At 39.6% G+C, this 23,001-nt stretch overlaps 1 protein-coding gene across 2 annotated transcripts; it reads right to left on the bottom strand.

Annotated features, from left to right (window-relative positions):
* Positions 1 to 67: 67 nt before the first annotated feature.
* Positions 68 to 22,088, bottom strand: LOC110990513 (plexin-B-like). Of its 2 annotated transcripts, none has more exons than XM_087135591.1 (38): positions 21,793 to 22,088; positions 19,445 to 20,640; positions 18,329 to 18,443; positions 17,969 to 18,054; positions 17,396 to 17,521; positions 17,024 to 17,139; positions 14,985 to 15,117; positions 14,735 to 14,888; positions 14,456 to 14,555; positions 14,196 to 14,313; positions 13,762 to 13,896; positions 13,435 to 13,530; positions 13,196 to 13,304; positions 12,845 to 13,035; positions 12,452 to 12,606; positions 12,171 to 12,285; positions 11,811 to 11,947; positions 11,213 to 11,380; positions 10,917 to 11,010; positions 10,504 to 10,737; positions 9,192 to 9,368; positions 7,654 to 7,876; positions 7,249 to 7,391; positions 6,821 to 6,948; positions 6,455 to 6,520; positions 6,104 to 6,178; positions 5,940 to 6,006; positions 5,591 to 5,737; positions 5,154 to 5,310; positions 4,710 to 4,810; positions 4,047 to 4,146; positions 3,335 to 3,441; positions 2,881 to 3,036; positions 2,174 to 2,337; positions 1,654 to 1,822; positions 1,310 to 1,450; positions 978 to 1,052; positions 68 to 380 (listed from the first exon to the last, which is right to left on the bottom strand). In XM_087135591.1, the coding sequence occupies exons 2-38, from the start codon at positions 20,567 to 20,569 to the stop codon at positions 264 to 266; spliced, it is 5,820 nt and encodes a 1,939-aa protein (XP_086991717.1). In that variant the 5' UTR covers positions 20,570 to 20,640; positions 21,793 to 22,088; the 3' UTR covers positions 68 to 263. The 2 variants fall into 2 exon arrangements, with proteins under 2 accessions (XP_086991717.1, XP_086991718.1); XM_087135592.1 differs by having other exon boundaries at positions 1,675 to 1,822; positions 21,793 to 22,086.
* Between the last annotated feature and the right edge of the window lie 913 nt (positions 22,089 to 23,001).

The raw sequence follows: 23,001 nt of genomic DNA on the forward strand, positions 1-23,001 counted from the left end.
AAAATGGGCAGTTCCGTTGAAACGATTCGGAAAATCTGAACTTGGAACTTTTTCGTTTAGGCCTAAACGTTTAAACGTGTAAACATTCCAACCTTGGTAGATACTCCTTAATTACATGCTTGCTATTTCAAGCAACGATTGCCTCATAATCTTTCGGTTATTATTATCAAGTTAATTTTCAGAAATGCACTTTCAAAATGTGACTTGTTTTTGTTGGAAAATTGGAGGGTTTGACAGCCAGCATTGAGTTACCCCCCTTTCCTCTACACCGCTGCTTCTCCGATATCTGGCTCCTCAGACAGAATGTTCTCGATCTCCTCCAGTAAAACATCCAGGTTTTCCTCGCTGCATCGCTCATTTTCCCTTATTTCATCTAGGATCTGTGTCAAACGACAAGAAGGCTCAATATTCACAGGCAGTTTTGTATTTTGTTATATTTCTAGCACTGCAACAAAGTGTACGACAACAGAGGGTGCTACACGGACTTGTCAATGAATGTTTGCCCTCGGCGTGAACTGATGAAATAATGCCAACCTGACTTACTTCTAGGAGCGCGAGAAAAAAAAATACAAGCTTGCTTTAATGGGTCTCAAGCTCACCACGTTTTAGAAAGTGTCTTTACCCTACACCACTAAAGCTGCTGAGTGGTTATGGTCAGTTCAAATCTGGCTTAGCAGTTAGTCAAAATCATTCGCATCCAAGGTTTTGAGTTTTCCTCTGTGGGTCTTGGGAAGTACTGACTACGGATTGCTAATTTAGTCCACGTTTGCAAAGTTTCTTAATGTTAATCAAGTAAAGTTTGAACCGTTCATTTGGAACAGTTCAGCACCATCTTCGTTAATGTGACATGACTTCCATGACTTCCGTTTATTGGTGTTTCTACCATGCAGATACATTAACAAACAAGTAGTTGAAATTCTGCCAAAACTGAAACGGAGGATATGTTCAGAATGAACTTAGCCCGTAGAACTTATTACCTTCTGCCTGAATCTTTGCACAAGTTTCCAAAGTTGATGAAGGGTGCTCAACTTGCTGAAAAGACCAGTGAAATTCTGCAAACAAGCATTCAACCCAAAATAATCAATAAAATATTATGTGCAGTACACATACTGTTGACTTCTATTTTTATTTCAATAATTATATACCGATATAAGCCTCTATATATACCCTGCATGACATAATGCTAACCATCGCTACATAAACATTTGTGTGTGTAGCATTATGCGTTCCAATCCGTTACTGCATAGGATCGTCTGAATTTACTACTGATAAAGTTTGCCTCTGCTTTTACCTGCTAATAAAGTTTTACCTCGCAAGCTTTGTAGAGTTCCTTGTTCAGTTCCTGAGTGGGCACTGGAGGTAACTGCTGTACTTCTTCGTAGAAGGAGACAATGTCATCGTGGTACTTTGTCCTCTCTCTGCCATACAGCAACTTGGTGACGGATGTGTCCTTTATATTGAGGAGAAAATTGCACTTCTCAATTTCCAGTTTCCCTGAATTCTACGATGAGTACTTTGAGTAGTTTTGTTTCGTAGTGTGATACTGGAAAACCAGAATCATTGGCTTGGCCCTGAAGTTGAAAACGTAGCGTAAGTTTCAGTAGATCATTTCCCGATGGTGAACTTTTTCTACACCCCATTTTTTGATTCTACCATTTTGCATCTTCCATTTACCCGACCGAGTTTGTGCATCTTGGCGTCATGAGCATCGTGGAATAACTGAGCAATGACGTCGAGGCTGGCCTCCACGCTACGAGATGGGCGGATGTCAAAGATGTAGTCAGGGTGCTTGATCGCGTTGGCCCAGAAACGCAGTGGCAAACTGAGAATAGAAAAACAAAAATTGAATCACGCGCAAAAAGATCAACCGTGATTAATCACACTATTTTACTGATTTATCGAGAATCTCAGTGTCGTGGCTGATTTCATCCTCATCATAGGACTTAATTTATTACAGAGGGATGTGTTGGTTCATTAAGCTTCATTTAATTGGTTCAAAGTGTAAATGTTCAAACTGAGAGTGGAATTTATTTAAACAAAGAGAGAAAAGAAGCCGAAATTCAGAAAAAAGGACCCACCATGAACACCCAGTTCTTCACGGCTAAATCCCCTTTTCCCAAAATTTGAACAAAAATACGTGTTACTGTGATGAAAAGAAGTTTGAGATATTTACATGTTGCTCTTCCAGATATGGACTAGATCCGGGTCTTTTTCAGATAGATCATGTCGGAAGGCTTGGTTATCGAAGAAGTCAAACAGGTATTTGATCGCATTGGGGGCGCTCCTCACTGACAGAATGGCCTGGAACATGTTGTCAACATACTCCTGAACAATGCCCTGTTCAGCATGAAAAATTAGTCAACGTTACTGTTCGCGACTGAAATAGACTGAAGCTGAAATTCAACTGACTAATTTCAGTTTGCATCCTGGCACGCCGGTCAAATGTGAATCCAGATGTCAGCAGTGTGGGCCATGCCAAATAAAGCCAAATAATTGAAAGTCAAATTACAAATCAGATCATAAATATTGAAAGAGAGGTTTTATCAGTGACAATATGGAATGCTTCTGTTCTAATTCATTTGAACAGATTGTCATTTAACTTGACAGTTTAAAACTGGGTGATTACAATTGCTTAGTGACAGACAAGCAGATGTTAATTTGATTATAAATTAGTTTTGGCCACTGCACTGAGGGAGCTATAAAAACCTCAAGTTCCGCTTTGTTTAGAAAGGAAATGGTAGAAAGGTAGCAAGAGCAAATCAAAGAGATGTAACTAAAATTGACTATCGTTACATTGCTTTAACATGAGGTCAATTGTGGAGCTTATCTGCTAGTGGATTCTTTATGCGGCAAACTATCTTCTGGAATATGGCTGTTTACCTTTGTAGACAGAAGTCTTGGGAAGGAGATCTCTCTGATCTTACGACGAGTGACTTTCTTCCTCGAGCTGAAAGCATCTAGTGAGATGTATCCTCTTAGGTTTCTCTGCCTACTCCCCTCTTTGTCAGTTGGCCACGCCTCTTCCTCCTCCTGTGTCTGCCAATGCAAACAACCGATATCGGTTCCTTGAAATTTGTCGGTTAGTCGTTTGTCCTTTCCCAACTGACCATGAATTTAATTCGCGTAGGAATGTAGATTCTGACCTTTCAAATTCGTCCATTGCTGTGGTATTGCCTGTAATCTATACATGTTCTAGAAGAAACCAATCTGTGCATTTCTAGAAACCAATCTCTGCCTTTTTCATTCAAATATCAAATACTGTTCGTTTGAATCAATAGCCTTAAGAGGAACAACTCTTGATGTGGAGGATAATCATAAAGCCGCTTCTTCATACCAGATGCCAGTCTCTCACTCCTTCTCGAGCTTCTACTTCGGCCAAACTATAACGTCGCTTGGTACCCATCCTGCCTCTGATCTTCTCATCATTAAAAAAGGCGTTTTCTATAGATCAAAGATATGAACAGATCGAACAGGATATTCTTACGCATTTCGAGATGTAGAGGGCTATTTAGCACAGGGAATGATGCATTAAGAAAAAACATTTAACTACATTTTCGTCCCCGTAACATGAACGTCCAGAAGTCAGTGCTGACAAAAAGCAAAAGCTTGAAAGAAAATCAAATGCAAAAATTCTGTTCAAGCTCATTCTGATGTTAGTTGGAATCAAACTGCATGTCTTATCACACAGCGCAAGAATATATTTCAATGATTTGCTTGCCTCGGCTGACCTTGAGACCTCTCCTACATCAGACCAGCCAGAGGTGCACGACAAAGACATTCAACGAACTTGGATGTTTGAAATTTGTGTGTAGATAAAGGATGTTGTGATTTCATATTCCGATACGGAATACTCAGGAATTTAAGCTATCATTTAGAAAATTATGGGGGAAGACATGGAAACCTCCAAAGACAAAGGAAATCATTAATGACCGTTTTAGGCAGGCACTTTTCTATAGATTTAACAAATTCTCCGTGAAGCTGAAATGAGCTTAGCGACTTGCATTGCTGGAGTCCACAATCTTAGGCAACACTTACGTAAGCCTTACCATAAGAGGCTGAGCCTTGCATCTTCAGGAGTGGTCGAGAGAGTGTAGCGTTTGGCTCATCCTGCTTCTCAACCAGGGTCATGAGGGCATTGTCACCAACCTTGGAGGTGGTATGAAAAGAACATTCAATCCGTGATGAACATGATTCGGGAATAATTTCATTCATGTACTTTAGCATTCTGGAAATTGGCAAGTGGTGAATGGAACAGCAAAGCAAAGTTTAAAAATGGATGGTAACACTAAAGGGTCCCAAACCCTTCAATGGAAATTTCATACACCTGGAAAATGAAATAATGTTCTAAATCGAGAATACCGGGTTTGGATTGGGTACAAAGCATGGCTCAAATCTTGAGGATTCCAACAACTGGATTATTTTCCAATCTTCAAATGGTAGCCTATGCTTCCTAGCCGATCCAAAAATCCAGAAGAACGGTAAGAGACAATGAGAGAGCAAGAGACATCATCAAACTCTGCAAGTCATGTATCTTTCTTAACTTTAAGCTACAAAAATGACTAGTCCAAGGTTTTGATTGTGGACTCATTTTGCCAGACACAATTTGTATGTGTCTGAGCTCAGTGCCTCCCATCGATAAGGTTAAATACTTTTAATTAAATACAATCAGAAAATTAATATTAATATCAACATTCGTTGCACTTTCATACACAAAAGTCTTTGAGCGTGTTGATCCGACGCCAATTATCTGTCAATGGCCGCACATCTGTGTCAGTCAGAACAAGTTTGCCGCTCCTGCCCTGGCGCCATTCTGAAATTATTATTAATTAAGGAGAGAAAAGTAGTTTTCTAAATAGGAAGATAGACAGTTTGACTGTTGAACTATGTATACATCGAATGTTTTGCGGACACAAATTACTCGTTCAATTCAAATAATACCTGTAATTAATATAGGGGCCTAGATTACTCAATCCTGAAAAAAAAAGCTCCTTAGCTTAGGCAAACAATATGATGTAAACTTTAAAAATCGACTTTAAGACCTATTCTTCGAGATATTCTACTGGGAGGAGGACATAAAAAGTTGGTTCTTTTTAGGCCTAGTCTTATTCATTGGGCTTATCATTGTACATTGAACGTAATCAAGTCAGACATACCAAGACTAACTTGACTGGCACTGGGTCGGAGAGAGTAGGGCTGGTTCACATAGAGAGAATCTATAATCTTCTCCTTCACTTGGGAGATAGTGTCAACATCTAGCACTTTTACGTCTTTAGTCACTTCTCCTTCTTCATTGACAAGAACAACCACAGTCTGAAAGGAAATTTGAACGAAGACAGTTATCTGACGAAGCAAATTCGAATTTGTTAATTGAAATTTGAGAGAAATTAAAATCAAATTTTCAAATCAACTCTGAAGGAAGCTAGAACGTGCTACGAGCAAGACATAAAAGAGAACAACTGCTTTCGAAGGTCTTCAAGGTAGCCGAACTACAAATAAAAAAACAAACAAATATCTTTTAATCATTGATGACTTATTAGACCAGTTAAGCTATGAAGGGCCCGACGATATATAGGGTAACCAAAAAGCTCACCAGAGAGTTGAATTCCACGTCTTCCTGTAGAAGTTTCTCGTAGTTGAGCGAGAAGCGTGAGCGACCAGTGATGACATCAATAGGGCCACTCTCACTTCGACACTTGATGGCTCGGTACAACACAAACAGCGGATACGCGGTGTGATTCTTGAACGATGAGAAGGAAAGAGAGCAATACCTTTGTAATTTCAGCTAATATTGGTTTTCCAAACTTAAGCGAGGACAATAAATCAAACAAGACGTGTTAAAATTGGAGTTTATGACACATTGTCGGAAAAAGTCTGCAAGTGGACCGAGAAAAATGAAAGACCAATACCAGCAATTCTTAAAAAGGGATGCAAAGTCCTACCTTCAGCTGATCATACAGGCAAAAAGCAACCCAGTTTGACAGCAGCTTGTCCAGAATATTCTCCGTTCTGTAAAGTAAAAGCCAATTTGCCTGTAGTTTTATAGAGTGGTTTGACTTTAATCTCTATGGATGAACTACATCAAATACCTGATAAATAATCTTACCGACAGAAAAGCTGACGAGTACGGTTGGAATCAGCAGCATTTTCGATCAACAGTGTCATCAATGCGATCATGATACTATAATATGGAGAAAAAACGTACACAGTGTTGCCATATGAAGTTTGAAAACGGGGCATACATACAACACTGAGTAATGAGATATTTCAGGATTAAATGGAAACAAACACTTCGTAAAATGTGACAGTTATGTTTCGTTTTCTAGCAATTTGGAAGGAACATTGAATCCGAACAAAGGACTTATTGGTGCTTTGAAATGCATTTTGTGATAAAAGAATTGAAGCAAATTTGTCTAGTTTGTTGTCCACGCGTCGCTTAATTCGAAATATTACTCACTCAGTCAAGTAGACCAGTTTGTTTTCTGTAATCATCGTGACGGTTAGCAAAGATGCAATTAATTGCCTGGAATTAAATGCAAATATTAACTCATACAGACTAGTTCCTCTGTGTAAAATGATGATATTAATAATACTGATTCATGATACGTGTTCTTATTACACTCCGGCCTATTATAAAGATTGTAAGGACCGGAAAATAAGCAGTTCGATGAAAATAAAATTTTAGACAAATACATTCACAGATGCACGAAAATACATGCAAATGTTGCCGACTGTCTAATGAGAAAATAAGATTACATGTAATATCATCTCTATTTAGTGTCGTTCGTACACCAATGTCAGTCACCAAAGTAACCATTCTTACTTTTCTCGGATGGACAACTTGGAGTTGCTCTCTGCATCCAGTGTTTGGATGAGCAGGAGGAGGAAGTTCTTGTTGCTAAGGAGTTGGGAGAACTTACACATGGCCCTCTCTACTTGCTCATTGGGGTGCTAAACTCAAAATTGATGGTGGGCGACATGAAAACAGGTCATACGGAAATAATAAATTCATCAGACAGCATGTTAACTCCCAGCTATAAACATTTATTGAAATCCACTAAAGAAAATTCTTGATTAGCGTTAATTGCATTTTTAAAAAGAGATATGACAAAAGCCAGCCTTGACTTAAATTACCTCGGAAATGATGGATGCAATATTAAAAGTATCGTTCTCTTATTTTGTGTCCTAAAGGGCTGCGATACATAGATGAATAAAAATGATTCTTTGAATAATTGGGCTAATTTTGTGTACCTCTGCGTCTTTGGTATCAGGTATAATTTCCTGGCCAATGAACAGCATGTTGGTGGCGTACTCTCGGTGGCTGACAAACGGCATACCACTCACGCTTAAGTCCCGAGTTAAATCCGTCACGTCACTTTGGAGTTCAGCAAAGGCTGCAAATCAACAGAACTTTGAATGTTTTACTTAAAAACATAAACGGCTTTTGTCAATTGACATAAGATGCAATTAAACCCAGAAAAAAATCGCACCTCAAAACATTCAAAAGCATTCACTAAACTTTTATAAATGCAAAACATTCAAAGAATAGAACATGGCTCTTATAATTGCTTCATTCACAAGGTTTCAGAAAACTGTGCAAGATTATTCTTCAGAAAACAAGTTGTCCTGGTAAGTTACATTGAGTTTTTAGCCCACCTTGTCTGACCTCATCAGCCAGATCTTTCTCCAAAGCTCTCATGTCTTGCAGGATCAGTCTTGCCTCTCGTTTGGCTCCATACACCTTGGCTACAAAGCAGAACGCCACAAACAGGATGCACGCTAGAATGGCCCCGCTGACTGAAGCTACAGCGATTGGGGCGCGATTTGGAGAGCGATACCGAATATACCCGATGCGAAACTCAAGGTTGCTGTGTATCACCTGAACGGAAAAAAAACCTTTGAAATTAGAACTGAATGTCACCTCGAACAAAACTCACAAAGCTCATATCCTCATTCCTTTATGAAGATCTTTATATCAAAAATGTCACATGACACTCCAAGTGCAATTTTCAACGAAGTTCCACATTACACTGTAATATATTTTGTTGAAACGATACACTGTATTTTATCCCATATTAAATGACCTTGCTGTGCCACTCAGCGAAAGTGGCATAAACAATGAACAAGAAATACCGTATAGAGGGATTCACATTACCGTCGTCTGCGCATATCCGCATCGAAACCGAAGCTCTCTGTGTTGAACTTCGTCGCGCGCGCCGCGCCCCAGAGTCGACACAGTACATGGAGTATCCGGTTCGTAAGTGTGACGTCACTTCAGTTTAAACCACGCCCATTGCACATGCAGACACGCGACCATCACATTAGTTTGCGGTAAATTGCCGTTACTTTTTCTTTTGATTTTACGTGTCGAGTCATTCTGAAAGACTCTTCCACAAAAATTTCCAGCCTGAAAAGTCTGAATTTAACATACCTTTATGTATTTGTGTCTTGACTCCTTACTTTCAGTCGTCTGATCGTATTAAGAATTGAAGCCGACACATACAGCCCCGTTTTCAAACGCGGAAGTGCGCAGATCCACGCTAAAAGCGTCGTATCTGGATCCCTTTATTGAGTCAAGGCCCAATCATGGAGCCACTTAAGGTTTTTTTGGTCCTTCTAAAAGCCAATAAAAACACATTTATGGTTTCATCCCTCAGAAATGTAACAAAAGGTTGGATAAATATTTCAAAATCCCTTTATTAACCCCCCAAAAAAGAAAATTGGTTCTGAGCCCGCCTTTGGTCATATTTCATTCGAACAGCCTATCTGCTAATTTGAAACAAAAAAGAACTGACCAATGACTGTGGTACATGTATTTACTGACAAGGCTGGAGAATTTGGATGTACAGGCTTAAATACCACGTTTATTGGCACGCGTAATTAGGGAGGTTGAACGCCAGAGGGCAGCTCACGCACATGCGTAGTGCACGCTGCATAAACATAGACGTGTGCCAGTCTTGTTACAACAACGACAAATCGTGATGACAAGGAAAATTTGATAACAAGATGAGTGACATCCTCAACAGATTCATTTGTCTGAGGCTGTTCCATTTAAATAAAAAGAAAGAATTAGTTAGTGTCTTACATTTCCAAACTTCGATAGGGCAATGTTGCTAATCTTAAAGACTGTTTAACTGTAGAATTTATTTTACGTTTCTCCAACCTTTGGTGGGCTCAATATACAACACACTTACCCAGACCACCGGCAGACCTTCCTGGGTGTCTCCTCCTTTGAAATCCCCTGGAGCTGGATCATTCTCTGGTAAAGTGCACTTTAAGGCGGTGTCACTGACCAGGTTGACAATACACAAGTCCATTCCGATCAGGACTTGAATTTCTGAGGCTGTGATTGCACTGTCCAGCCGTTCGCCCTGAAAAGGGAGTATTTTTAGCCTTTCTGGCATTAAAAAGGTAACAATCAACCAGCCGTTCTGAAGAAAAGAGTGTTTAGTCAGCTCCATGACATTGTGGCGTTTGTTTTGCACAGAACCCAAGTTATCAGATGCTATTCCAGTATGTTCAGTCAAGTTGCATGTAAGGTCAAGTTGCATGTAAGGTCAAGTTGCATGTAGGGTCAAGTTGCATGTAGGGTCAAGTTGCATGTAAGGTCAAGTTGCATGTAGGGTCAAGTTGCATGTAGGGTCAAGTTGCATGTAAGGTCAAGTTGCATGTAGGGTCAAGTTGCATGTAGGGTCAAGTTGCATGTAGGGTCAAGTTGCATGTAGGGTCAAGTTGCATGTAAGGTCAAGTTGCATGAGGTCAAGTTGCATGTAAGGTCAAGTTGCATGTAGGGTCAAGTTGCATGTGAGGTCAAGTTGCATGTAGGGTCAAGTTGCATGTAGGGTCAAGTTGCATGTAAGGTCAAGTTGCATGAGGTCAAGTTGCATGTAAGGTCAAGTTGCATGTAGGGTCAAGTTGCATGTAGGGTCAAGTTGCATGTGAGGTCAAGTTGCATGTAAGGTCAAGTTGCATATTAAGGTCAAGTTGCATGTAAGGTCAAGTTGCATGTAAGGTCAAGTTGCATGTGAGGTCAAGTTGCATGTAAGGTCAAGTTGCATGTAAGGTCAAGTTGCATGTAAGGTCAAGTTGCATGTAAGGTCAAGTTGCATGTAAGGTCAAGTTGCATGTGAGGTCAAGTTGCATGTAAGGTCAAGTTGCCTGTTGGCTCAGGGCTTTTAAATCTTAACTCTTAGATCATGATATGGAAAAAAAGTAAATGCATCTAGATGTGTAGAGGCAAGCACTTATAATATGCCAAACAAACTGGGCTATTAACACACACCAAGGTCAAGTTGCATGTGACGTCAAGTTGCATGTAAGGTCAAGTTGCATGTAAGGTCAAGTTGCATATTAAGGTCAAGTTGCATGTAAGGTCAAGTTGCCTGTTGGCTCAGGGCTTTTAATTCTTAACTCTTAGATCATGACATGGAAAAAAAGTAAATGCATCTAGATGTGTAGAGGCAAGCACTGATAATATGCCAAACAAACTGGGCTATTAACACACACCAGTATTGTTAGTGTTGATCCGGCATCTTCCTCCATCACTCCATTCTCAAACGGGACATAAACTGGATCTTCAAAATACTCCAACTCGATCTCATTGTCCTCAGACCATGTCAACAGTTCGCTGACCCCGTCCATGATGAATCCAAAGGTCAAGCTGTGTTTTCTACCAATTCTGATTGATGTTATATTAGGAGATTTACACTGCATCTGTGTTGCAGTATCACCTGTGCATTCCTAGAAGAAAAGTGTCAAAAATCTTTCAAAACTTGTTTGTAGTTCATTTCTCCTAAATTACATCCCGGACTCTATGCAGTAAGTCCCACACGACACCTAGTTTTTGCATTTTTTTCCTATCATTTACTTAAAGAAGAGCAACCACATAAATAAAAAGAAAAGCCTTCAATTTTTCCTACCTCTTTATACGTCAAAATGTCGGCATTAACGTAAATTTGACGATACTGGCAGGTGCTCAGGAATTGACCAACTACATTCAACATCCGACCACCCCTGATAACGAGTAAAAAAGATACAAAAAAGAAAAACGCGGCTCTGCAGAGAACTGTCTCATTTACAAAGTGTAAATCACAAAATCGAGGTACAGATTACACGCTGTTGATGAAATCGGCAATAACTGACAAGGAAGCAAGAAAATGGAAGCGTCCTAAAAGACAGATAAAAACGCATTTCAAATTCATTGGGACCGACTCACGAATAGATGCTCTCCAATGGATGCACCCGCGTGATGGTAGGACTTTCTGTGTAAGAGTACATCTGTGCCGACGTTCTGTTTGCTCCATCAAAGACCAAGCGCAGGTTATTTGCTACTCCAGCCTGCCCTTCGGAAGTTGTACAGACTAACGCTGTCCCTGTTCTGTCACTGTAGAGAAGGAGGTTACTGTCAACCTTTTGGATCTTTGAAAACAGAACACTGCATTCACAAAAAGTGTTCTTTGACTGAGGACTTTTCCAGTAACTTAAATCTACCATTAATATATTCTCGAGAGATGGTGGATTTATGATTCTATTGTAACATTTTTTCATAGTGATTCTTTCTCTCATAGTGCTGAAACGGGTGAAAGAGAAAAAACACATACAGTCAAACTGACCATTATTCTAGAATTATACACTCTTTTCAGCCAATTAGGAAATTTGAAAAACGAGTACAGTTCACGTTTGGCAAATAATTTGTGTATTGACAATTTGTGTATTAACAATCTTTACGGATAGTTCCCCAAAGAATGGAATGACACAGACAGTGATTGCGAGATGTCTAGTTGGACTCAAAGAACAGTCTTAAAAATAGTTACGGTAACACCAAGCAAGAATGGTCTCCAATAAATCCTTCGATATGGCGTCCTGTGTCGAGGGCTTCTCCACTCACACTTAAAGCAGTTCCACCAGCTTCCGGGCCATAACGAGGCTCAAACACTGTTATCTGCGGATCCTGGTTAAAGAATTAATTAATAACCCACTAACGTGTTTTTTTGTCATCAAAGCATTATGACTAAGTTAAACTCCAATTTTGTGTATGTCGCCGATACACAAGCTGTTTTAAACAAAGCATCAACATTCAGCTTAAAGGAACACACCGTACCAATGGGGGAACAAAATAAATCCGCCGAGGCCGGTAAACATTTTTCTTGTCTGAAAAAAATAACGGTACCTACTGTGTAGCTAAAGGTGACGTTTCCAGAGCTGTTCTGCTGTTTATCATCTACCCCCATGATTGTCAAAGAGACCAACTTACTTCCTTTACTGTCAGGTCTTGTTCGGCAGCTCACACTGAAAAATAATTAATGAGGCAATCCTTTCAAAACGTGGTTAGATTATTTTCCAAGCCCATCATTACAGAAAGTGTTAATACATCAATTTCATATTAGGCCTATGTGCGTTAATTCCATAAGTCAATCTGTCTGACTCCTGTCAGAAACGAGATTGTAGCTCTTACCTTTTTCCGGTCATGTAGTGCGAGCTTAGTCCATCCAGATCACAGGGCTGGTTACCAACCAGAACAGCCAAAACGTCCCCAAATCTCTGACCGATGTCAGTTCCTATTACGGCTAGGACTGTGTTGCCTTCAATCGGTCCAGTCAAAGGAAAAACCTTCATCAATATGTTTTGATAGAAGATAAAAAGTTCACACCAGAGCAAATAGAGAGAGAAACGATTAATGGGAACAAGGGTATAACACACAACAATGTATCACGAAACTAAAAGACATCCTTTCCCTGGGGGGAGAATTGGTTATTGGTGGGTCGAAAGACTCTTTCCGTTGCAGTGTTGGTAAATAAGAGACTTTGCATTTTGATCTAAAACTTTATGGATTATTATTTCATCCTACCTCAAGAAGAACTGGATTAGGACAGTTAAATCCATTATATGGATTCTCAGAATTATCACTGCAAGTTTCATTGAGCTTGCAAACACCCGACACGGTTGGCATGGTAGCACACCAGACACATCCAAGCTCTGGACGGGCCGTAACACATCGGCTGCAGTCTGGCTTCTGGACTTCACATTTGTAAAGAGTTACTGTAGGAAAAGTATCGATTGTTTTAAAAACACCGCATCAGAAACCCGGAGCAGAGTATAAAAACAAAGAAAAGAGATTAGAATTTTTCATAAAAATTCTTTGATCCTGAATTTGATAAAATGACCATTACCCTTTGTCATTTGCTATAATCTTCCTTACCGTTAAACCCATACATGTCATCGAGGATATGTGCTACACCATTTGCGTCAGTCCAAGTCACAATCAGTCTCACTTTAAGCTCTGGTTCATTATCAGAAAAGTATGTGTACTGTGATGAAAATTGAAAAAAAAAATGATTTAAATAAAAATATGTGAAAGAATTACATTTCATGTGAAATCAGACTACATAAGATTTCCAACAATATTAAAGTATGATGAAATTGCAAATGACTGCTTACAGCTTTCTGTCTACATGTGATTTCATCTCCATTGCGTTGTGCATCTACAGTCTGTGGTACTTCCTCAATGTCTAAGCTGCACTCAAAGCTAGAAATCTACACATAAAGTCGAAAAGTCTGATATAAAGGTAATTATCAGTCAATCCACAGAAGAGAATAATCGGCAATTTTTCTACAACACGGCGACTGTTATCTCCCAAGACCAACTGTAATGGGAAATACACAATCATGCACACCTCTGCTAAAAACATCAGTTTGAACACTCATTTTTGAATATTTGGCGTTTGCAGTTTCATGAAGGATTTTTATTTCCGAGAATATTTCTACCTGAGCTCTATCTGGGAGATGTTCAGTCCTGACTGTAATACTCCTCTGGATTCCATTAGGCAGAAGAACTTCACCACTTTGAGCTTGCAGCTGTGGACAAGATCCAGGTCCCTTTGGCAAAACTGAGACTGGATTCTGCACGATTCAAAACAATTAGAATTAAAATCAGCAATAAAATCAGCATTAATTCAAATTAACTAAAACCCGCTCCAATTTTCTTAAAGTAAATGTAAACAGACCAACACTCTTACCTTTCAGTGTAACAAATGAATATATAGAACAACATGTTGCACTATTAACTGAAACATATCGACAAGTTATACGCAATAAAACCCACTGTAGCTTTTAAAACATTTCCTCATACAATTTTCGCCTGTCTTACACATTTCCCTCCCTAAAAATTCGAATTCAAATGGTTGTGATTGCTTTCTTACATTTTCCCCAGTAATGATGATTTCATTATCTTTAGTACACGTGGAGCTGTCATGAGTACATCTGTTGTCAAATACACACCAGTCACAGGCCCAGCGACTATCAACACAGGATACACAACTGTGAAGACAAGAAAGAGGGGTATTTGTGATAATTATAACGAAATGTTAAATGATAAAATAAAATGCTTAGCTCAAACATAAGAACGCAGGAAGACAGGTTGTTTTAAAACTGAGAAATTACAACCGAAAAAAGTACTTACGACGAATGAACTGAGCAGTTGTAGAAGTGAAAGCTGGTATCGATGAAATGGACCATTGTTTCCGTAGAATAGACACCCAGATCAACTCTGACTGCGTCATCTAAGAAAGCGTTTCGGGAAATATGTTGAGCAGACTGAGATTTCAAGAATGAGTTATAGATCTGTCTCATAGCTTGTTATTCCCTTGAAATAGGAGTTGTGAATAAAAGTTTCATTTCTATTTTTAGTTTTTAAAAATAAGGATCCTTTGGCATCTCTTTAACCCCCCCCCGTGCTTGCCTTCTCTCTGAATTGCAGGTATCCTGTCACTCGGAGGAGATGTACAAATAAGCGAATCACTGGTAACAGTAGCGAGGGATTGATATGACCCAAAGTAGCATTCATAATTCTGGCCAATCACTAGGTCGGGTAACTGTTGTATGGTCAAGGTCATCTGAAACGGCAAGCAAAATGAAAATATTTTTCAATTGCAAATTCCTTAGTTTTTTAAATTATAAAAAATAGGGAAATACTACAGGAGAATCCTCACCCTTTGATCCGTGAGAGTGTTTGGCAGACTGTCATAAGGAGCTATGTTGGTAATATTAATGCACTGAGCAGCATTGTAGGCCAACCAGCGAGTAGATAAATCTGGTGATGGACAATCTGAGTATCTTGAACACCTGGAAAAGGTGAAGCAGGTTCGCTTATGGGTTTATCATCCACGACTCCATAGATGTCAGTAGACTGATGAGTTTACAGTGACTAAATGAATAATTCATTACTTCAGAAATCCCTCGTCTTCATCTAAAAATATTTACATGACTATTACATCATAGTACATAATAATTAAACTACGTACATTTTGTGACTGACAATGTTATAAAATATATCATCTTACTAAAGATCTAAGTAGTTTACTTCCTAGATTTTCATCTTTACCATTTTTACTATCCATACCCAGAACTTTTGTCGTTTTGAAGTTTTGCTCTAAAAGTATGCGAGTTAGTTGGTTTATTGTATATTCTAAATAATCTTATGCAGTTATATCACGTCGTGAATTGCTAAATAGCACAACGGAAGCACACAAACAGCAATCTCTCTTTTTCGGGATCATGACCTCGAAAGCAATTCCGGACTTTTGTCGATTTTACCCAGTGAGTTCGTATCTCACTTTTTATGCTTACTGCAGGGTTGACTGCAGCGGCTTGAACTATCAAAACGACTCAGTGTGCAACAAAATTAAACAAAGCCAGTTTCTGAAACCTACACCTCATAATTGTTCAAGAACTTTGAAAACTCGAAACTAGAACTAATAATCAACAATAATAAACCCGTAAGTAAACAGCAAGGAGCTCGCACAGTCGGGGCAGAGTCCAACCATGTACAAAATAAAATGTTTGAAATATAGATTTCATGACTTCCTCGACAAGTTGGAATGACGAATTAAGTGTATTTATTTTGCCTTTCCCGTAAAAAGGCCGGGCCTCATCGCTGGATCCATAAAGACAAAACACGGATCTGTGGCCACATTTTGTCGCTGTATTAGAATAACAAAGCTGCACAGAGCTTTTGAAAGCTAAACTGAAAGTTGCAGAAAATGGTGTTGCAATGGCGTGTAGTCGTTGCAATGAATTACTGAAGTGAGAAACTTATGGTAATACCAGGACCTTTTTGAAATGAAATTATTGCTGAGGCCAGGATGGTGAAAATTCTGACTCACTAAATACGTGTGGACAATGACTGAATGGAAAATACTGTAGTTATTACTTGCATACTTTACAATACAATGTTTAAAATTCAATTGAATCTCTATCTGCACGGCCACGCGAGTGCACCGCTCCCGATATAACCTTGCTTAATTTGAAACAGTGAACTGGCTCTCTTATTTAGTGGAAGAAATGAGACGTGGCGATGCTGATCACCGGTATGCATCGATATTATGGTGCTTTGTCCTGGTTTGCCATGAAAACAAGGAAAGCTCCATAGAACTTGAAAAGTATTTAAAGTGTGCGGATTGAAGACTTTAGTAGCTTGTCAAGTAACTCCTTGTGTTCCGACCATCCTACCCAACCAGCTCATTTGACACTACCCTACAAGCTTGCTGATAATATGTTATAGGCCCTATGCTACAGAACTGTGTGCCCGTTTTAGAAGCATTAAATGAGGAAAAAAACGGATGTTGGTTAATGGGAGGGAGTTATTGGATTTTGAGGTGAATTTCCCTCTTTTTCCAATACAAAAAGGTTTCCTTTTACAGTAGGGTCGCATTTCCTTTCAGTTCATAAAGACAACACAATAAATATACAACAACATGGAGATTTTGAAAACGTAAATGGTGAAACTTTTTTACCGCCCAGATTTTTACTTTGTAATGCGTACATCTGCTTCTATACACTGCACCTCCCACAATACAATGGATAAAACAGTTACCAAAATATTTTCCTTTCACGTTCCTCCAACAGTGCACTGCCCATCTTTTAAACTATGACCACCACAGATCCAAATTCCCATACCCATCATAATAGGTAACATTTCAAACATTCACCAATCAATTAATACATTTCGACTAAGACATCTTCAATTTACTTTCTTTCGAGAGTGCACCATCCACAGAATGGGTCTCCATCATTTCCTGCATCGGTCCCAATACACGTCTCACAGGTGGTGTACTGACCACAGTTCTCAGCACACATTTTGATCAACTGTGGGAAGAAAGGAGAAGAACCTTGTTATGTAGCTTGCCTGCAATCTGCCAAAGGCCGCGATGATGCATCAAGCATTTAAGAACTTTAAGAAAGGAAAAGTAAGGTTTAAATTTACAGGCCTTTTTTAATTTTGCAAAGCTTTGGGCTTAAACTTAACGCTTATTACATTGATACCGATTCGAGCTTTTCACGAAAATGCCGAAGTTTAACTTTTAGGAAAATTAATGATACAAAGATAACATATTTAGGATACCTTTTGTTCAGTAAGTACATGCATCTCCCTGTTTGTGCTGTTTATTTTGATATCTGTCAGCACTGGGCTGGTATCTACAGGTACTCTCTCATACAATCTGGCTGTTGTTTTACTTTCAATGTGAACCTGAAATAAATTTGATTTGAATTAAATGCAGTAACAGTTGAATGACAACAGACGGAGTGTGAATATTGGAATGTATCTTTGCGGATCTTAAGCTGAGAAACTGGAACTGGAACGATGCTGTAGTCTTCTGTTTAACGCCATGCATCTAGTTAGTTGAACTGAAACCACAGCTCTCATAAAAGTGAAGGAAAATTAACATGTTTTACCGGAATTGCCGTATCAAAATAGCATCAAACCTAAAACAAAGTACAAGAATAAAGAAAGAAGTTACAAGTCTGCCTACATGTATTAAAAGATTTATTTAAACAGAAAATACACGTAATCCCTACCTCTGTTGAAATTAACCGATGTGACCCGTTACATTTTGGTTGATGTAAAGGTTCCCCAAGAAAAAGAAGCATAGTAATACCATTTTAATTCAATACAGCCTTTTAAAATTCTATTTACTTTCAAAAGATCCCCTCTCGATGTCCCTACGAATGCCAGAGTGTGGTTGAATTCAATGCTGGTGATGATGGATGACATTAGGGAACCTGGAGAAAAAAAGTAATCTTTGATTTTTCGTGCATTTGGTACTTGACTAACTTTTGATGCACACAGGCTTAGAAAGGTCTAAAATAAAATGTATTTCTTCGTTAACTTACAAGAACCAGTCAAAAAGGAACAAATTAACCGAAGATGAACAAATTTGAACAATCACGCGAAATACTGCAAATACTTTACAATATGAAAATAAATAAAATCACATAAAATAGGAAATGAAAGATAAAAACAGGGAGAATCTTCACGCAAAAGATAAATGATTACCTGTCTGTTCAAGCAAGACTGTAGATGAGACAGGAGTGACCCCTTTGGCATACTGGTACAGCTGAGTCCTGCCATCAGCAACAGGATTACACAGATAATCATCAGGTTGAACGCCCTGTGAATTGTAAATAAACAAAATGGCTTCCTCGTCACTTGCCACAGGAACATTTTGGAAATAGTACTGCATTTTACAACATCAGAGTACAGTTACTAGTGATGTGTTTTTTTCTTACTGTCTTCTCGATCACCATTTACCTCGACTTGAAGTAACTGAATGAATTCATCATCAATTAATGATCCTGTTTGTAATGTGGCTTTGACTACTGCAATTTGGCCATAATTGAAAACATGTACATGTACTCAAATCACTCCCATTGATACATGCATCTGATTTACTTACCGAAAGCTTCCTACATATAGAGCCCTCCAAATGGAGTATGATGCACCTTGAAAAGGAATACTCTCAATCCCAAAATCCTTGCTTTTATATGCTGGTGTTTTCTTAGAAATTTGGTGCTAATATGTACTGAATACTTTCTTTCCTGCACACCCACTCTTTGTTAAAAAAAGAATTTCTCCCCTCCCCTCTGCTGATATAGGAAACTGCCGGAAGCACAGGTATTTTTGGGGCCTTAGTAGTAGTGGGCTCCATTTTGTGGCTCTTCCTGCGTGTCATAATTTGGCCTTCTTTGAACATGATTTTCATATGCCAAGGTTTATTTTGCTGTGTGCAGAAAGTTTTAATCAAATAATTTCGTATTGCTAGGTGGAGCATGTTTATGACCATGTCGTTTCAGCATTCAAATTGAGAAAGTATATGAAACATGGGTGCAGCATAATCTTTGCTTAATCTTTATCAAGTGGGAAGATAAATAATCCTAATGTACCTGTGCCTTTGTTTTAAGAAAAAAAAGAGAACATTCATGAGCTGATGATATAGGGAGTTATTTCTAGAGTTATGTGTGCTAAAACAGGCCTAGGCCAATATAAATTTAATCGATATTTGTAGGTGTTTCTGTTATACAATGGATCAAGTGAATGACGTCAAACTCATTAAATACTTCCGCAGATTCATTAGATTCCCTAATCACTCCAATCAATATCTGATTTACTCACCGGAAGAGAACGAATAGGACAAAAAGATCCCTCCAAATAGCTTACAGATGCGGCACCAGTCTGAATACAACCCCGTACTGCCTCTCTGAAGCCAGCCAAGATACCAGTCATCCTGTACACACACAATGCCGACTGCTCCATGGGTTCACCATTAGATTCCCTGGCAAACACGGCATACAGCACCTGCTCGTCTGCATGGAGACCCAATGATGCCGCTAGATCAGGTCCTGCTGGTCCAAAGTGAGCCGCTTGCACCAAGCTGTACCCACTGCCATCTGATCCATTGCACTGGATGGTGATTTCGGTGTATGAGTCCAGATTTGAGTGGTCTTGACAAACTCTGTTGATCTTTGAAACAAACCTGCTATCGTCCTGACTCATTTGTTGAGAAGAGACAAAATACACAAATTCTTCATGGTGAAAGCCAGAAACATACTTGAATGTACTGAAAAATGCAGATGGCCCTGCTTTTAACCGAAAGGGAACAGTGGAGTCATCTTCCGCTTCAAAGCAATTCCCAGTTGGAGTGGTCTGTAGAAGTGATCTCCTACTAAAAGGTGGAATGCCTCTGTAGCCATTTTCATCAGCAAATGAGACAGCTACATACAGAAAACTACGCCCTTCAGGTCCTGATTGAATCAAGCCAACAGTATCATTTTCTACAAACCCAACGATGGGCCCAGATGGAGATGAACTACATGTGACCTCCTTGATGTTCATGGCATCCCTCAACTGACAACTTTCTGGATCATCACTGCCACATGTTATCAAACTACTTTTACTGTGCAAGGCCAGGACTTTGTTGAAGTTGGTGTCCCTATCACACCTGTTATCAACACTGACACATGTGCTAACATTCTGTAACTGATTCAATGAACTGTCAAGTCGGAATACATAGTTTACGCTGCCCACGTACACATCTCCATCCTGGCCGCATGCAAAGTGGTTAAACTTTTTCTTGGGATTGAGTGATGGATCATTGTAACTGAATGAGGCAATCTGATACATGAGTAGATTTCCCTGCCATTCTGCCGATGTCAAGCCGAATTCCATGTAGATGATGGCAAGACACATGCACAAGCACATTTCCTTGAAAAAGGACGTGTGGCTTTTACAGGCCTCCATGGTGCACAAAGCCAGGTACCAAGTCTTGGCGGTGAAGAGTACAGTGCCCCGAGGTAAATCCTCACTTGAGTCTGTGAAAAAAGTGATGAAAAATCTTTAGTACTATTAAGTACAAAGACATATAAAGCCTGAGTGATGGAATTAGATTCACAGTCAAAATTCATATTCTGCCCTGGCGCCCCTGTGATTTGTCGTAGGGGCGGGGACGGTGGATTTAAACTAGAATCTACCCTTAAAAAACCCTCATGCTTCACAAGCCCCCCCCCCCCATTGCTCCTCAGGGGACAGAGATTTCAAAGTTTGTAATTTCAGATGCAGGTGTATACTGTAAGGGCCCTCATTTTTCAGAAAGCAACAGCAGCAGCGCTTGATCAAAACTGCACACACTTCCGTCTGATCCACTGCAACATAAAGTGTTTTCAGTGCAGCATTTGTGCAGACTCCATTCAACTTGGAAATATAATTGTTCGGAACTCTGTCTTCAAGTTGAAATGCGACGAAGTACGTAAATCTGTCATACTCGAACTGTCCAACATTTAATAGTTCATGCTGATTTCAATTCTAATTTTGAAATTCACAGTATTCACTTCATTAGAAGTAGACAAATCGTTCAGTTTTCTCCTTGAAATTGGTTGAATATTGTTATGCTCATTCACATTGGCAAATGATACAGGTACATAAAGGTTTCCACTATTTGATTGTGGCGCAATTATGCTAGCAGTACTCAGCACTTTTGATATATCTGATCGACACTTTTACAGGTTGAAATATTCTGCACTTGTGCCAGCATGCTGTTCGACCTGTATTATGTGATAGACTCCTCTACTACATAAACACCTCCGTGAAGTACAAAATGGTTGAACTGTGCTTTTTGAATGATTTTTGAAGCTTGCCAACAGGTAGACTGACAGATCTTCGGGTCTCTCTGCTGATACCAACTATAAAGCGACCACCAAAAAGAGAGCGCTGATGTGTCTCCAAGGAGCCTCCACGACATCGAGGTCTTTGCTTATGTGTGTGGGTTCTTGAAATGGTTTGTACAGTACTTTACGGCACACACAGCCTCTACAGGAACGAACCAACAAACTTTATGATGACAACCATTCCCAGCTGGGATTCGAAATTTAAGATTGACAACGGGGAGCATGAACTAACTCAGTATCATTTAAACAACAGTTCAGACGATTTTACAACAAAAGCATTTGTGATACGACAACACCTACCGTTTGTAAGTACCTTGATTCACATCTAAACAAATGTCCACAATTTATGCGATCCCGTTTCCCTTCAGACCTCTTGTGTACACAGATCCAATTATAGACCGATTTATCCAGTGGGTGATCAGAAGATATGGTTTGGCTCTCAAGTGGATTTGTTAAAGACGTCTTTCCTTTCCCCGCTATGCCGTAGGATTCAGAACATTCTTAAGTAATCATATCAACGGACCAAGCGCATAGGCTAAACACTGGGGGTTCGGCTGCCTTTTACCCGAATGAGGTAAAGAGGAAAACCAACAAAAGTTTTGTTTTGCTTTACATACATGCTTGTATACGCGATCTAATCACTTTGTACAGCTCTGGCGCACAATTTCGCATCCAGTACTGAAAGTACACCATCCTTGGCAAGCTGCCAATCAAAGAGTCATCTCAATGGTTCCAGCCAATTAGATCATGACTTTTGTTTTGATATCGGTGGTTAGCTCGGGCAAGTTATCCACTTGAGTATTGCACTTGTACCTTGACCTAGTAATCTGCACGCGTATCAGCAATCTGCTATCTCTAAATATGTCGAAGCCCTGTTATTTAATTAACTGCATAAGGAGTGGGCGTATCCCACGGAGTATGGGGGAATATTTGCTGGGTCTGTTGTCTTATTCATTGATGTGTTATTGAAAAATGAAAGGACGATGGCGGGCCTGTTGTCCTCTTGATCGATGTATTACTAAAATGAAGGGACGATGGCGGGCCTGTTGTCCTCTTGATCGATGTATTACTAAAATGAAAGGACGATGGCGGGCCTGTTGTCCTCTTGATCGATGTATTACTAAAATGAAGGGACGATGGCGGGCCTGTTGTCCTCTTGATCGATGTATTACTAAAATGAAAGGACGATGGCGGGCCTGTTGTCCTCTTGATCGATGTATTACTAAAATGAAGGGACGATGGCGGGCCTGTTGTCCTCTTGATCGATGTATTACTAAAATGAAGGGACGATGGCGGGCCTGTTGTCCTCTTGATCGATGTATTACTAAAATGAAGGGACGATGGCGGGCCTGTTGTCCTCTTGATCGATGTATTACTAAAATGAAGGGACGATGGCGGGTCTGTTGTCCAATTGATTTCTGTATTATTGGATATTGAGGACGATGGCGGGTCTGTTGTCCCATTGATTTGTGTATTAATTGAAGAAATGAAAGGACGATGGCGGGTCTG

This window comes from Acanthaster planci, linkage group LG04 (assembly GCF_054643075.1).
Source record: "Acanthaster planci isolate LZ-2023a linkage group LG04, COTS_SCS, whole genome shotgun sequence".
Taxonomy (NCBI): Eukaryota; Metazoa; Echinodermata; class Asteroidea; order Valvatida; family Acanthasteridae; genus Acanthaster; species Acanthaster planci.

What these genes read in the sequence shown, in the direction of transcription:
- LOC110990513 (XM_087135591.1), bottom strand. Translation starts at nt 20,569, where the DNA reads ATGGAGGCCTGTAAAAGCCACACGTCCTTTTTCAAGGAAATGTGCTTG. An exon ending in ACACTCTCACGGATCAAAGG is followed by an intron (nt 14,889 to 14,984) that starts GTGAGGATTCTC and finishes TTGCCGTTTCAG; the next exon opens with ATGACCTTGACCATACAACA. An exon ending in GCCTGTATGATCAGCTGAAG is followed by an intron (nt 5,738 to 5,939) that starts GTAGGACTTTGC and finishes TCATCGTTCAAG; the next exon opens with AATCACACCGCGTATCCGCT.